At 35.0% G+C, this 17,556-nt stretch overlaps 1 protein-coding gene across 2 annotated transcripts in view; it reads right to left on the reverse strand.

The window, feature by feature from the left end:
- The window catches only part of LOC148940974 (toll-like receptor 2 type-2), a 68,950-nt gene extending 64,549 nt beyond the window's left edge, over positions 1-4,401 (reverse strand). The window contains exons 1-2 of one of the 2 annotated variants that reach the window (XM_089104939.1): positions 3,423-4,401; positions 96-1,156 (exon numbers count right to left, since the gene is read on the reverse strand). In XM_089104939.1, the coding sequence (XP_088961065.1) occupies positions 96-1,156; positions 3,423-4,329 (1,968 nt within the window). In that variant the 5' untranslated portion in view covers positions 4,330-4,401. The remainder of the gene's footprint in view (positions 1-95; positions 1,157-3,422) is intronic. The other variant, XM_089104938.1, reaches the window with a different exon arrangement.
- Positions 4,402-17,556: the final 13,155 nt, after the last annotated feature.

Here is a 17,556-nt window from a genome sequence, read left to right on the forward strand (position 1 = left end):
TTTTATTTTAATTTTTCTTTTTCTTTCTTCAGGTTCTGTTTTGTTATCAAACCTTGGCATTTTTTCTAATTTTATTAAAAAATAAGCTACCTTACCCCACAATGACAGATGAACGGGTTTTCGCTAAGGTTAATAGATCTCAGATTCATAAATTCATTATAAGTTCCATTGTCCAGAAAGCTGATTGAATTCATAGATAAATCGATGATCTTAATGTTTGTTACGTTTTCTACAGTGCCAAGAGGCCACTTTTCCAGTTTATTTCCATGCAAATCCAGTACTTCTAACTGAGGAAGGGCCATCAGAATCGCTGGTTCAAACCTTACAACGCCGTTGTGTGCGACGTAAAGCCGTTCTAATTTCTCTAAGGGAATAAACGTTCTCACTAGATCATCAACGGTTAGTTTATGCCTTGCAGTTAGGGTTATGTAGTTCCGATCAAGAAAAAGATTTGTTAACGTTTGCAAGCCTTGAAATACACCTTCACCGAAGACATCTACTTGGACATTTTCGCCAAGGTCTAAGAACTTCAAACTAACCTGAGTTTCAAACGCTCCGGGATAAACTTTTGGGACATTTGACCCCCTTATTAGAAGAACGGTTAAATAGGTTAGATTGTAAAATGCGGGTGCTCGAATCTCACTTAGTCTCATATAATTCATATCAATCCAAATCAGATTTGACATGCCATTGAACCCATTATTGATATTGAAGCTGGCTCCTCCTTCTAGCTCCTGATCAGGGTTCTCTCTGATGCTTAGTAGTCTTAAAGTTGGTATTGTAAGTGCTGGAGGAAGTTGGGTTAGCCTATTTCTACCTATATACAGTGTCGTAAGTTTTGGTAGATTTTTGAAAGCACCAGTTTCAATAATGCTTATGCCACAGCCTTCTAAGACGAGGGTGGCTAATCTGGGCATAAGTGGGAAGGAGTTGTTACGCAGTCTAAAAAAGGAATTCCTTGCAAGGTTGAGAGAAGTTAGTGTCCAGCTGACATCACTTAAAAGACTGTTTGGAATTCTGTCCAGCAGGTTGTAACCTAGTCCTAGTTGTCTGATTGTGGGCATGGCTCTTTGGAAGAACTTGTCAAATAAAGTCAGAAGACCAGGGTTGTCAAACAGGTCAACATGACGAAGACGCCGTAGAGGCGCAAATGCGTCTGAAAAGGAAAACAATTCTCAGGAAAAAAGATGAATCCTCACATGAAAATAAAAAGAAACACTTAAATAGATTTCTTCTTTTATTTTCATAAAATAACAACAAAAGACACTTTTTTCAAATGAAAGTAAAGATCATAATTAAAACAGAAAACAAAACCAAATTTATGGTATATATGAGTGGAGGCTACCAGCCCCTCAGCCCACACTCTTTACACTAAAGTTTGCAGTGCTTAAAAAACGCTTCTTACTTCAATCCTCCTAGTGTTTGACAGTCAATCTGACAGCATTGGGACCAGTCAAACTTTGGCTTAAAGAGTGGTAATTGAGTAGGGGACAAACACTTCCCCCCATATTCGGAATCATTCTGCTCGATTTTAGCATGGATACCTCTCTTTATTTTCATTTCATTTTCATAATAGCATACCCAGGGTTCCCTAAATAAGAGTAGTTTTCAGCCAAAAGCAAACCCAACTCTCGAAATCGAAGTTTAATATTTGCACAGCAGTGCATTGAGAAAAATTAACATTTGTTGCATTTAATTTTTAAAAGAAAGAATAGTCCCTGTTCAAAGTGAAACCTCGGGAAAAATTTACCTTGCTAATCGAAAAAAAAAATCTGTAATTGTCGATAAAACGGATAAAATACGTAGTCGATAAAACGGATAAAATTCTGGAGGCGGACGATCTTTTTCTTGTCCTGGGCAGTTTCTAACAACTGCCTGGGCACAACAGTGCCTGGGCAAGACTATTGCCCTAAACAATAAAAGCCATGTGGTTCCTTCAAATTTAGCTTAAGAACAATTACAGCCTGTCTTATATGCACTACCTCTGCACATACTGAACAAGAGTGTAGAGGTCACTGTTCTCTCATTACAGTAATATATGTACGTTAAATTTTTTCAGAAAATTTATATGTTCTTCTTGACATATAATCCTATATAAAAGAAAAAATGGTATTATCCGATTATGCGGACCTCTCTAAAAAGTCAAGTTTGGTTAATGCTAATGAAATAAAGTAAAATAGGATGAATATATAATAGTTTATAAACAAATTTGGGCTATATATTTGTACATTAGGGGTGGGTGTGGGTGTAAAACATTGCATATATTAAATACGTAACCTAACCTAATCTAGATACATTCCCCCCCTAAACCCCCAAAACACGCAGTTTAATATCATATACGCAAAGAAAACCTTGCTATCATTGCCAACTCTATAACAGTTAAGATGTCAAAAACGGGTTTTATCATTACCTACTCTATAGTGTTTAACCTGAGAGGCCCGCATAATGGGATAGTACCGAAAAAAGAAAGAATTTAATTTACTTGGCTTTAAAAATAAAAACCAAGTTAAGCTGGAGTTTGAGTTTTCCAAGTTTCCGTAGCCCTGATAGGAATAGCTCGAATTTTTTTTTTACAACAAATGTTCTTTTTGTTTTTTTTGTAGGTACCCCTGTGCCCCTCTATTAACAGATCCACTAGCCCCTCTCTCAATAGCTGTTGCGCAATTTGCAATCCTGTTTAGGCCCTAACCACTGGTGGCTGGTGATGTTTGATGAATAGTCGCTAGTTATCGTCTATTCGGCGTGAAAAAGTAAACCTCCACTGAGAAGCATGGACTCTGAAACTAAGATATTTTAAAATCATTTTTCCTATAGTTCTAAACAGATTGGCCAAATTAGAATCTTTACTTGATACTCGTCAAAATTGTTTTTTAGGCAAAAAATGGCATATATTAGTAATTTGGGTACTGGTAATGAGAGGCGAAACCCGCCAAACGGGTTATTTTCAAGAGACCGCTATTGAGGAATAAAATACAAAGCGTATTTTTCACTGCGTTTACAATATTTTAACATTTGTTTTTTGGGGTTTAGGGGGGGGGGAAGGTACCTAGGTTAAGTTAGGTTACGTATTTAATATATACTATGCTTTACACCCCCCCCCCCCTAATGTGCAAATATATAGCCCAAATTTTTTTATAAAGTATTATATATACATCCTATTTTATTTTATTTTATTAGCATAAACCAAAGTTGACTTCTTCGTAGTGCCCGCATAATGCACCAGTACCGTCATTTGTTTTATCGCAATGGGTTTTATTACCTAAAAAGAATTCTTAAAATTTTAAAGTAGATCTTTGGGTATTGAAATTATAAAGCCCGTAACCAAGTTTTTGGCAGATACAATGGTATACAAGATGGGCGACAAATATTGACTACTACCACCCTCAGCTCCAAGGAAAGTCTTTGGAGCCGGGATCAATTACCTGGATCAATTAGTTCCAAAGAACAACCTTGAAGATTGAGGTCTTCTAGCTGGCTTTCCCGAAGAGATTGGAATATATGCCATGTTAGTCGTTTAATCGGATTGTACCCTAGGTTTAGATAAAGCAATTGAGGTAAGATTGTTGCATCAGTTAAATTCACGTCTCTAAACTGAATCCGATTATTTTGAAGTGTAAGAACTATCAGATGATTAAGTTCAGAAAAAGTTTCCAGCCTCAGTGTGCTAAGGTTATTCCTTTCTATCGAAAGATATAGGAGTCCTTGCATACCACTGAAGCTTTCTTTGTCAATAGCATTGATTGAATTTTTTTTTAGAACCAGCATTTTGATTGTTGATTGGTTAAAAGCCCATCCAGGTATATTCTCTACAGAAGTATCCAAGAGTTCCAGCGTATCCAGTCGCTTTGGCAATTCGGTAGGAACTGCTGTAATGCTTTCATTTGCACAGACTAGGTTCAACTTATCCAGAGTTCTATAGTAGCAACCAGCTACTTCCCAATTGTCCCTGGCTGGAGGGGACCTAACGAGGGAAAATGATTCATGCCGGAATATATTCGACCCGTTGCTATTCGTAGGAACTGGAGACAGTACTTTATATTTGCAATGGTTAAGAAAGTAGCTGCGAAGGTATGGCTCTTTAGCGTAAGTCCGAGAATCAATGTTCCTCTGATTAGCAGCCTCATCAAAATATGAGCCATCAGGCAAAACAAGTTTTCCATCAGCATCTAAATATGCTTGAAATCTATCACTATCAATCCCAAAATGATCACTATCTCCGAATTGATCACTATTATATATGGCAACACAATAAGTAAAACTAAATAATAAAAAGAAAAACAGGCATGAAATATTCATTTCTGATATCTTTTGGGAAATTCCGTTTGCCATGGAGCTTTTTTTCAAAACTAGATGATAAAATCTAGTTAATTAGTCGTTTTCAGGCCGAGATAAAGGTTTGATAAAAAGTATCATGTGTCGTGCTTGTTTGTATTTGATAAGAAAGGGCTCATTTTAGCGTTTGTTGAATTAATGCAAACTATGAGTGTGAGTCTCACTACTGTTTGTCAAGACTGATTGTGTGCGATACTTCTAATGAAGATTATGATATGTCTCAGTTTTTTTTCATGACATCCATAAAACAGACTTTTTGCTAAGATTAAATTTCGCTAGTTGTATGTCATCATTTTTACTGAAAATATTATGCTGCAAAGCAAATATACCCACTTTCGCTAGAAAAACCTTTTAATGTTGATGATTTTGGTATCACATCTCAAATTTTCCAGTATTTCCTGATAATACTCTAACCTTAACTATCCACTCCTGTCCCACGTACTACATATTCCATGAGAACAGCTTAGGGGATGGAACTGAAACTTCCAGAGTTTTGGGAGAAGGTGGCCTTTTTTGTCTTTAATCCACCAAAAGTCGTTAGCAGCATGATCCCCTGGGGAACTTAGAATTTATGGTAAATCAGATGTTTACCTATGTTACAAAAATAGCGTATATGCAATAAATCGGGTACGCCTTGGGGGATTGAATTGAAATTTCTTTGGAGTGTCAAATAGGGAAATTGGACCTTGAGTTAGACTCGGGGAAAGGCCAAGGGTAGGAGTAGAAATGTTTTGTCTATTATCCACCTCAAAGTTTCAGCACTATCAGCCCCTTTGCAACTATAAGCTCCTAGTGCATGATCTATTCACGGTTAAGTTCCGATGTAAATCGAAAGACATCATGTGTACACAAGTTATCAAAATAGTGTATCAGCCTTATCTTGGGACCAGCTTGGCAATGAATTTCAAAGTTACAGGGAGAGCAGAGGGAAACAAAAGACACTGTATTTATCCAGGCTATTAAGTTAGCACATCTGCAAAATCTCGGGATCAAGCGAGAACATTCAAGGAGATATGTCTATCCAAAATATTGACAGAATATGTGGTGTGGAATGTCTTAAAGTATTGATTTTTACATTTATTTTATCTTAATTCGTTTCTCGTGTTTTTTGGGTTGAGTTAGTATAATAAGATAACATAAGGTTTAATATTGGGGCTCTGGGGGTGATATTAACCCCGAAGGTAAACATATTAGACATTTCAAAGTTTTTAATCAAATCATATATCTCAAAATTGATTCAGACAAGAGGAGGGCCGGATAGCAGAAAAGGAACCGAGAGGGAGGTTTATTGCCCCCGCCCTAGTAGCTTTTGGTCTTAAAAAGGAGACGAAGTCTCCAAGTTTCTAAAACATCCCCTTCCATTTGGAGTGGGTTAGGAAAAAGTTTTGACACTTTTCTGGCCCATTTTTGGGATGAATTTTAATGGAAGGGGGGATATTATTTTCTTTTGTACTTCTGCATTGATGTCTTCTTAGCACAAAGTTCTATATAAGTTGCAGGTCAATCGAAAAAATTAGGCACTTTTTTGAGGCCCCTTTATTAGAGGAGGGACCAATTTAAAAGGGACAAATCCTTTGAACATTTTTTCTTGTACATTAGTCCCTTTGGCCCAAGGACTTATGGCTGTAAATTTTTATCCAGGTAGACACAGTATGTATTAAAATTATTAAATTAACATATCTGCAAGATCTCGGGATCATGCGAGAACTTTCATGGAGATATGTCAATCCAAAATATAGGCAGAATATGTGGTGTAGAATGTCTTTAAGTATTCATTTCTACATTTTTGTTTTATTTTAAATCTTTTCTAGTGTTTCTTTTGGTATAGTGATCATCAAAGGATAAGATAAAGTTTAATATTGGGGCTGTAGGGGTGATATTAAGCCAGTACGCAAAGTTATTAGACATTTCAAATTTTTTTAAATAAAACAGATATCTCAAAATTGATTCGATGTCATAGGTACTAGATGAGGGCCGGATAGTAGAAAAGGAAACGGGAGAGATTTTGAGCCCTCTTTGTCAGAGGAGGGACCAATTCAAAATGGAAAAATTCCATGAATATTGTTTTGTATATTAGTCCCCTTGGCCCAAAGACTTACGGCTGTAAATTTCAGATTGATGAGGTGAAAAGTTTTTGTATTAAACCTTAAATTCGGACGGGGGGGGATAAAAGATTTGTCTCCGATCCACCTAAAAGCTTTTACCCCATAAGCTCCTCTAGGGCTTGTAATCTATCCATGGTTAACCAGCAAAATAAATAGAAAGATCTTATGTCCACCCATGCTATAAAAACTGCTGCTAGGCTTATTCCCCCCAGGAAAATTACCCCCATAAAATTCCCCCAAAAAATTTACCTGCACAAAAAATTCCCCCCAAAAATTCTTTCCGGTGAAAAATTCCCCCTTCCCCTGCAAAATTTCTCCCCACAAAAAATTTTCCCCCCTCCTAGAAAATTTCTCCTCCATAGAAAATTTCGCCTCCATAGAAAATTTTGCCGAGAAAAATTCCCCTCCGTGGAAAATTCCCCCCACATGCAAAACTGAGCAGCCACAGACGAAGTTTCACAAACAAAAATTATGAGGAAAAAAAAACAATTTTGGAATACTTTACCAATATTCCAAAACATGGGCAGAATATGTTGTGCAGAATGTTTTTCAGTATTTTGTTTCACATTTTATTTTAATTCCTTTTTGGTGTTTCATGGGGTTAAGTTATCATAGCAGGATAAGATAAAGTTTAATATTGGGGCCGTTGGGTGATATCAACACCAAAGGCAAACTTATTAGACATTGCGAAGTTTTTAAACAAAACAGATATCTCAAAATGGATTCGATGTCATAGGGGTTAGAGGAGGGCCGGATAGTAGAAAAGGAACCGAGATGGAGGCTGATTCCCCCACCCCAGTGGCTTATAGCCTTTAAAAGGGTCATAAGAACTTTCAATCTTCAATCAAACAATCCCCCTTCCAAGTTTCTAAAATATACCCTTCCATTTGAAGTGGTAGGGCAAAAGTTTTTGACACTTTTATGGCCCTATTTGGCTGCATTTTGAGGGGAGCAATATTATTTTCTTACTTTCCTTCTGCCTCGAGGTCCTCTCAGCCTAAAAATCCATATAAGTTTCAGGGCAATCGAAAAAACTGGGCACTTTTATGAGCCCCCTTTGTCTGAGGAGGGACCAATTGAAAAGAGATAAATTCTTTGAACATTTTCTTTGTACATTATTCCATTTGGCCCCAGGACCTACGGCTGTAAGTTTAGATTGATTACGGCTGTAAGTTCTTGGGGCCGTTTCTGGGCCCCTAACCTCTTCCTAAAGGAAGATTTTGATGGTGAAAGCAAGATAATAGTCCCTGAAAGTATCACGCCACTGGACTCCCAAGATCAAACATGCCCCCCTTTTTCTACTATAAAATATGTGTGTAAAGAATTGGTAGTTCACATAATTTACGGCCCATATCCCTGGAGCATCTATCATCCTTGGCTGCAAGTTTATTGATATTCTCAACTATTCTGAACAAGATGGGCCGTAATAGGAGTTTTGTAACCTCCTAAGGGGTTACAAAATGACAATGTATCAAATTAGGTTTTAGGGGAGGGGTTAGGTGCTCTCCAATCACTTTTGATTAAAAAAAAATTGATACTAGAACTCTCAACTTCTGATCGAATGAGCATCCTCTGAAGTTTCTACAACCATAAGGGGGACTAGGGAGGGGATAGCCTCCTCCTACATCGAACAAAGTCTAATCGTTTTAGGGTTTAATGCTACTGTTTACTTACATAATAAAGGCGTTGACCACAGATATTCCCAGAAATCAAGAGGGAAACTAATTAAGTAATCTAAAAATTAAAGAGGGAAATCTAATTTATTATTATTAATTAGTTAATTGAGTTATTATTAAATGAGTTAAGTGAAGCAGAAAAGTTTTTCTGCAACAAGAGGGGAGTCATAAATTTGCAACATCCTTATTAGGGCTTAGTCTAAATGACAGGTAATGAGAGATTAATACCAGCCCCCATGCCCCTTCCTATAATTATTTGAAGACTCATGGAGATTTAGACAATTTGGGCATTGAAATAAGCTCTTAGACATCTATCCTCCCTTCCCTCAACGCCTCAGCCGCAAATATTTGGCCAAAAAATATTGACCGAAATATATCTGGTAGCTTCCATCAACAGGTCACCTTTCCCACGTCACAATAAAACTAACCGTTACTCTGCAGCATTGAACTTAATTAAAGATTCGGCTCATGTACTGTGCAATTGCATGTACTGTGCATAGATCTAAAGTACCAAACAGATTTAAAATGGTTCTAAGTCAATCCTCGCTGATATACATAAACTTTTAATGTCTTTGTAGAAACTTAAATTTAAATAAAAAAAAATATAGGAAAATAGGTACCAGAAAAGGCATATGTTAAATTCTAAGGATGAAGGACCACGTGAATATTTAAGTCTCGCCTTAAATGATATAATAAAGGTTATATGGATTTTACACTTTAAAAAGGTTACATAAATTGTGGATATCACCATATCTTACTTCATGTATAAGGCGATTAGAACAGATTAAAAGATATAAGGAGATTAAAAGGTGTTAAAGAGACCTTGAAAGACCAGGCTCTTCTTTTGATCCATTAACAGTTTGGATCTATAGTTGATGTTTCTCTATTCTACGTTTCTCTAATATGTTTCTATATTCTATGTTTCTATGTTCTATAGAATATGTTTTACATATTCTATGTCTCTCTAATAAGAAAAATAGAACGGTCTTCTGAATTATTTTTATTAGCGCTATTAGCCTTATTCATGTTAATGCCAAAAAAAGAAAGATCCTTACTACTGTTGTTTTCCAATTCAGAAAACCCAGTGTATGAGTAATAAGGGTGAGTTAGGGTGAGTTTTAGGACTAAAACTCATTGTTTTCATTGGTCCAATTCCCTTTGAGGAAGGTAAACCGTAAGTTAATGTCCTACACAAGTTATCAAAACAGTGTATCAGTAGTATCTTGGGGACAGCTTTGGCATCAATTTGAAACTTTCAAGGAGTGCTGAAGGACGAATTGGACCACGAATTTTGACTTCGATAGAGAGAGCAGAGGTATACCAAAAGACATTACGGCTTAAATTTATAAAATTTTGTCTAGATACATTTCCGAACTTTTCAAAATTTACTTAAGTTAAAATTAGTTTTAGGCACATTGTCTGTGCCTAAGTTTTTCTTCCAAAGTTCTTATTATTTATTTCCGATTTGGCTGAAAAGAGCCACAAAACAAGCAAAAATTTTCTTATCAAATTATGTTAATTCCTTTGCAACGACAAATAGCTTACGAAATTTGACTCCCGTATTGATGCAATTTCAGTTAAATTTTCATATTGTTGTTTTAACTGTTCTAAGAATGACAGTCATAATCTGAAAATGATTACTAGCCAAAAGAAATATTGCATGTAAACTAGTTATTGCGTGCATTTATTAATGGCTGTTTGACATGTGTCGTGATTAAGGTGGCAGAGGGAAAAGGCGTTGGTCAGGGTAAATCAAAATGACTTGTGCCACAAAACACAAAAGATTTAAAAATACGTTCTGTTTTTTCTTTCATTGTTTGAACGAAAAACTTATTCCTATCCATATAAAATAAGAAAAAAAAGGCTTTTGATATGAAAAGCGTCATAGAAAAACTATTTACTTGAGTTTGAAAAGGAAGAGAAACAAATCAAGAAAATATACAAATATAAATAAAAAATGAAAATTATAAGAAAAATATAATAAAAAGAAAACAGAAACTTCTTAATTTCCGGAAACCAAATACTGTCGAAGAAAATGAGGTTACCAAACTGTTAGAACTTGTTTAGCTTGGCAAATGTGGGCTCATTATAAATCTAAATTTATGCCAAAATTTCACCTACTACATTTTATATCACTGCAAGTTGATGGTCCTATGGCTTTGGATTTTCTGCACTAAATTCCTCAAAATTTACAAATGCCTATTATTTAAACCTGTCATAGTTATTTTTTCCATTAGTCACGCCAGGATTTTAAAAACTTAGGACCTGAAATGCGATTAGTTAAACGTTTATTTTAAAGGAATATATTTTTTTTTAAGGGAATGGACAGAGAAGCTTTCAAGCTGATCATTCCAAATAGAAGTACATTGTCTTATAAAGCTGTTCTTCCAGTACTCAGTGCGGGATATCTCCTCCTGTATGTAATTAATTTAAAAAAAAACATAGTTTTCTAAGGAAATTAAAAAGCGAACTTGAAACTAAAAACAAACAAAAATTATTGCTTCACAGTCTATCTAACATATAAGATGAAACTAGTGCAAATATACCAACTGATAATATTTTCCTATGTTTGTATGATCATAGAAAACTAGCGCTTTACTGAAAACACAAAATAATTTAGGAGTTTTGACACCAAAAGTAGAAGCAAACCGATTAAGGTTTTAAAAAAATAAAGCATTTTAGGACTTTTGCCCTTTTTCGTGTAATTTGGTATCACTTCTGCACAGGGAGCTCAGTGCAATGATGGAATCACGTTTTGGCTCTTAAAAGGACATTTAATGATCAGTTTGTAGGCATATCCGGAGTGAAGCCATCTTGATATTATTAGGACTATAGACTACCTTTAGAATTTGTATCATAACTTGAAATATTCCGTTGTATAGAGAGAAATATCCGGATTTCCGGAATTCATATTATGGTTTATTTATTCTTCATTTCGAATTACACTCTAGTGTGTTATTTTACAATTAAAAATTATGTATTACTCACTGTCGGTGATATAGCTGTTGAGACCAAAATGTTACCTGATAAATCAACCTATTATTTGTGTATGCTGTTTAGTGGCTTTGCGGCTATTAAAATAACATTTATTTCTATACTTAAATTTTAAGTTAATTTTAATTTCATACTGGAAATAACTGATTTCAGAGCTGGTGTGAAACAATGAAAAGCGTTATAGATTAGCGTGTTGTCGTCAGGCTGTGGACTCACTTTTGACTCCTAAATCAGTATTCTTGTTTTCTTTTTTTATACTGGCCTTTGGGTGTTTTCAGTAAAGTGCTAGTTTTCTATAATCATACAAACATGGGAAAATATTATCAGTTCGTTCATTTGCACTAGTTTTATCAATGTATGGTAGATTAACTGTGAAGCAATAATTTGTGTTCGTTTTAAGTTTCAATTTTGCTCTTTGCTTCCCTTACATTCACTTTTTTTTAAGTTAATCTCTCCCCGTTTTTAATTTAAATTTCATGTAGAACATACACTACGATGATCTATTTTTTTTTAATGGGGAAAAGCTCCCCCCCCCCGTCATATACAGAACGATTTCCGTTCGTTTTAAGTTTCAATGTTGTTCCTTACTTCCAGTTGATTTGTTTTATATAATTTTTGACGGTTCAAATAATGCTAGGAGATTTCCATTCCCTCTTGTAAAATTTTTACTTTTTTTTTGCTTAAAAAGGGCACTAGAAATTTTAATTTTTGTTCGAATGTGCCATTAAACATCTCATTATGTTGTTCTGGTAATTCACTAGCCCTGGTTAAAAAAAAGTAGAAAAGGACACATCAGTGCTACCCATGCAAAATAGTGATTTTCTTTGTTGTTCAAGGTGGGGGGACTCTAATTATTTTACAAAAAATTTTAGACCATTCTCATTCTTATGGTACACTTTTTAATTTAATCCAATGCCATTTTCAAGGAGTTTAGGTTCTTTATTGAAATCACCATAAATTTGTTTTCTGAACAAACTTTTACTCTTAAGACTAACCGAAACAATAGTTACTATTCCTCATTCAGTGTAAGATGGCGATTTTGTCTCACTACGCAGTTTTTTTTCAAATCAGATTTTTAAACTTTTGGTTACTATGGGCAACTTTTGGTTACTATGAAAAGATAACATGTCAGCTACTGCTGCTACTACTGCAATATGTCTACCTGTTTGTCGTATTGGCTTGGGATACAGTGATCTAAAAAGATATAACTTGTCAGAGGGAATGTTGTTGGTATTCTTCAAGAAATTATCCATTGTTGCCACATGAGATCTATCACTGAAAGATTGTAAAGCTACCTCATTCTGATCACTACATCGTTGCAGATCTCTGCTGCAACTCTCCATTAAAGCCCAATTTCAGATCTTATAGCTTGGTGCCAGCACAGTATATGAACTAAAAAAAAAAATGGGAGTCCATATTCAGTAATAGGCATAATACAGGACTTATGCACAGGGATAATCAATCTGGATGATCAACAAATGTTTCTAAAAGAGAATTACACACAGCTCTCTTTCCCAGAAGGATCAAATCCGATCGAGATATTAATAGTGGCTCCCTAGCCTCAAACCTCTTAAGATTAGCCATCCTGGCATCAGACCACTTTTTATCGGCAAGAAATTCCATTGTCAGGAAAGGGAAGCTTGTAAAGAGTCATCCTGTTTGTGAGCATCTGCATGGACCATGGTATTGTCAGAGAAATGGTAGACACATCTTTGGAAAGACCGAACCATTGTTCCTAGAAAAATTTCCTAAACAATGTTCGGCGAGGTGGGTTTTCAATAGTATTTTGGTGTTTCAAGAAAAAGAATATAAAGAGTACACCACTGGCCTTTACAGTTCCTACCGGTGGTGTATATTCTACCGGATTTTTGGACCCAGTAGAAAAATGGAAATGTTGGTATTCAAGCTGAATAGCTCAAATTAAAAACGCATCAGGCATTCTTTTTTGTTATTTAAGTTTCTTTTTTGTTAAACTATTCTAGAAATATTTTGGCCAGCCAGAGTTCCTAAGCATCTCAATTAGCTAGAGTTAATTGAAATCTTCCAAATCCCTTTTTTAATACAAAATATTGCTATGTAGGATTTTGCAGAGAAATGATTTGAGAGATCAGATCTTTGAGAGAGGTCAGATCTTTTGGATCAAAACCTACTGCCTTGAAGTCCTGAAAAATATATAAACATGTAATGTATAAACCTGCAACAGCTATATAAAAATATCAGTGCCACTGTCAAGGCAAATTATCACTTGAGATGTTGAACCATCCCTGGAAAGAGTTGCCTCCGTTAAAAAATAATGTCAAATTTTCTCATAATGATTGTCTTTGACTAGAACGAATTATGTTATTCGCTTTTGAAATCAAAACTCCTGCTTTTAGAAAGTGGATAGGTTTCCTTTTTACTTAATGAAGACTATGTAAAACTGGACAGCCCTCTGAGCCACTTCCATGACGGAGGAGGAGGCATGGGTGGATACGGGATTTTTGTGGGGGAGGGGTGGCAAAATAGGTTGATCCGAAAAACTTGCGTTAGGAGCAAGCTTAATTAACGCAAACTTGCGTTAATTAAGTGAATTACACTACTTTAGACTACGTTAGAAGGGAGGGCTTCCCCCTCTGGATCCGCCACTGGGAGGAGGTCAGATTACAGATGAGAAATATCTGCGAAATGCACAAACAAGAACCAACACTGAGAAGCGTTTTAAAGACGTGACAAATGGTTAACAAAGCAGGGAAGATTGAAAAAATGAGTATGATGTAGAAAGATCAAAGTGGTTTTCAAAAGTTGTTCGAGAGTCCATTAAGTATCTATTCCTAAGTAAGCGTTTCTATTGAGATACTTCTCCAAGTGTTAAATAATCATTCATGGAGCTGTTCCATAAATGTTCCCATCTCTAAGATTATCGGCAAAGATAACCAGTTTGAATAAGGTTAGGATGATTTGCTAATGCTGCCTCAGGTGTAATAGATCATAAAAACGACTTCCGTTACCAATCATTTGTTTGGCTAAAAGTTAAAATAACCTAGGATATCATAAAAGAAAAATTTGTTGCTTATTGGCCCATCTTACGTCTATTCATAGGTAAAAATTGGGATTCTTCTAACATATTTCTTAGAAAGTTTCGCAGTCATTTAACATTTTGCTTTCAAACAAGAAGGAAAATATATCTAATTTATCTTTACAGTTTTAGACTGTTAGAAAGGTTCAGGGTATTAGAAAATAGGATTTTAGGAAGTATCTAGATGTTAACTCAATTCTGACTTTGATCTTTTTTTTTCTTTTTGAATATGATAGAAAACATTTGATGTCGAGGAAATCAATTGCTGTCAACTCTTTAAAAAATTCATATGACCTAGGTATGTTAAATCGGTTTTGAAAAGCAGGGTTAATAAATTTGAACAGGAGAGCTTACGTTATTTCTTCATCAGCATTATCAGTACATCTCCATCTGCTTCATGAAAATGGTCATGGAAATAAGGCTAAGGTTTATTTCAAAAACTTTATTAATCCATATGCTTCAAAATTTGTTTATAAAAAAGCGATTCGTTTGCACACCGAAAAGCTAGTTAATCCGTTTGACACTAAAACCTTAAAGTAAAAGAAACAAAAGGGGCTAGCAAATCTGCTAACATGTTTGTTATGATTGTTAATAAATTATGAATTTTAAATTAATAATTTTATGGCTATTTTTAATAATTCTGTGGCAGTATCAAATTTCATCAGTGTTGCCACATTGAACAATAAAAAAGACTAGTTGGTTACATTTGGTAATGCCTTTCGTTCGTGAAATTCAACTATTAACAGTTTCTTGGTTCCAAAAGAAAAATACAACTTCAAAAAGAAGCAAAATTTTCTTCAGCTGTTTTAGCCAATTAGGTCCCCGAATTAGCCATTTTTTATTCTTTATTTATTTTATTTAGACATATCATAATTAAAAGCTAATTCTCTGTAGAGTTTAAAGGATGTTGCAGAAATAGAGGCTGTTGAACCAAGCTAAAATTGAGGTTGTGTAGAGTTTCAAGCTGGAAATTATGAAAGAAAGGTTCTAATAAATAAACTCTTGTAATTGGTATGATAAGAGATTAGGGGTCCATATAAATTAAGGGAGAAGGGAGTGATGGGGCTCAAAAGGGTTGGATACCAGGGCTTCAATCACCCCTTAGAAAGGCCATATCCAGAGGGGGGGCTAGGGGGTTTTAACCCCCTCCTCCATCCCCCCTGAAATGTTTGTTTGAATCGTAAAAACGTAACAAAAATGTACATAAATAAATTTTTTATACTGTTTTTGTGTACCCCCCTCCCCTCCTGAAAAAAAAATATTTGAGTAAAACCCCTCTGAAAAAAATCCTGGCTACGGCACTTGTCCCTTAGAAGACCAAGCAATACAAACACCACACAATTTTGTAACATTCAAAAGGGAAAACGACAGTTTTTGAAAAAAAAGGAAATTTCTGTTCAAAATTTGACCCCTTACATTTTGTTTCGATCAGAGCCCCCCATCCCCCTCTCTAAACCTTCTAAAAGATCTGTGGGTGCTCTCATGAGAATGAGGGGTCAAATTAATTTCAGGAAGCTTGATCATATGTGTTTGGTTTACAAAGGATATAAACTATCAGTTTTAAGCATCATTTATCTTTTTTATATTTGAATGACTTACAAATTCACGCCATCTCTATCAATTTATTAATTTTCATTAGCACCGAAGTTAGCAGTCGGCACTATCCTTTTCAAATAGCTTCAAATTTTCAGGGCACTGAAGTTAGTTAATAACCCACTACATAAGAACGCCTAGTAATTAACTTAAACCATCCTAGAGAGCAAAAACTATAACCAATTGATGACCACAATTTTTTTATGTACTGATTGCTTTTCAAAATATCAGATCTGAAACTATTTTGGTTTAAGCTATTGCAAATAAATAAGACCGTCCCTTTTAATTCAGCCAGGATTGAACTTTTTAAATTTGTAAATCCTCGTTCAAACGAGCCTTTTACCAATTTTCTACTGGTCTGATACAATCACCATAACATAATCATAACATAATCATAACATAACAAATAAACAAATGAATACGCATCAATGCAAGGATTTTTCGAAAAAATACAAAATTTCGTATTTTTGCGTTAATGAACTGAAACTTCTTGAACATGTTGATGTGATGTTGTCATTTTCATCAATATTGCCTACCTGTATAGGGGTTATCTCTCCCATTTCTAAGATTATGCAGGTTTTAATATGCCATAGCTTTTGATCGGTACCTTTTCGTTCTTTTAGTTTTATTATTTAAGGTCACCATACAAACTAAATTCCGTCAAATATTTTTTTTTAGTTTTTTTTTAATGTTTTTTTTTAGTTTTAGTTTTAGTTTCTATTTTATAATAGTCAAAAATCAAAGTGTTTGAAAATATCTCAGTTCCTCGTTTTGCCTACAAGTCCAGTTGACACTGTCCATCATGAGTCAACTGAAAAATCCAGGTCAGTCCTATTGCAAATCCAGTGGCCTCCCAGTAGGCAAAGCTCATATAATATGAATAATCTCAGTCGCCCACATGCTTACAAGTCCTGTGGGCATGGTCTGTCATAAGCCTTTGACTCATTTTTTGGTGTCCAATGGTGTTCAGATGGCTCAAAGAACTGGTAGACTATTTGAATTACCCTTACTCTATGCTATCTACCTTAGTTGCGCCCTAAAATGGATGATAACCTCTCATCACGAAGTGAAATTAATCATTTTAATATAACTCTGAAAAATTTATGCCAGGTTTGCCTCTCAAAGAGACTCTTTGTCTTGGCTGTGCTCACTAATTAGCCATGGCTCAAGTTGATAATTCAAAAAAGCTGTTATTTGGCAATTTATTACCGCAAATAGTTTGATTTTCCTTATGAAATAGTCGAATGTTTAATGCTTTTATTGTGTGCACAACTGTTTAACAATAGAGTGGTCAAAAAGAAGTGCAATATTAAGAAAGTACTTTCAAATCGAATCTGATTCTCACTTGATAGCAGATTTGAAGATATTAGACAGATAAAATGACTGCTTTGTTGTTGACTTTTTTGGCTATTCTGTTCACTTTTTTTCATTTCATTACAATGCTTATCTCTGTCCCTCCTGAATTTCCCATTGAAAGCCTTATTTAGAGAGTCAATAAAAGTTTTGGGGACTGCTGTTCCCCTCAGAAAAAAGAGAGCAAGAACTAGCGAGACTACTTTTTAAATAAAAGAGAGAAAAAGTGAAGTACTGACAAAGAGAAAAAGAAACTTCGATGCTACAAACCGATTTTAGTCTCGTTTGTTTGTTTTATGATATATTTTTTAAGCCGATGATTCTGTTTCTGAAGTGAAACAGATGAGGGATGCAAAATAACATAATCTTTTTAACCCACTTCACTTGATGTTTTTATGTCAAAATTTGAGACAGTACAAAAAAAAACTGAGAGATTTTTTGTTGTAAA

This window comes from Artemia sp. Qi Xiang Cuo, chromosome 19, assembly GCF_049724085.1.
Source record: "Artemia sp. Qi Xiang Cuo chromosome 19, ASM4972408v1, whole genome shotgun sequence".
Lineage (NCBI taxonomy): Eukaryota > Metazoa > Arthropoda > Branchiopoda > Anostraca > Artemiidae > Artemia > Artemia sp. Qi Xiang Cuo.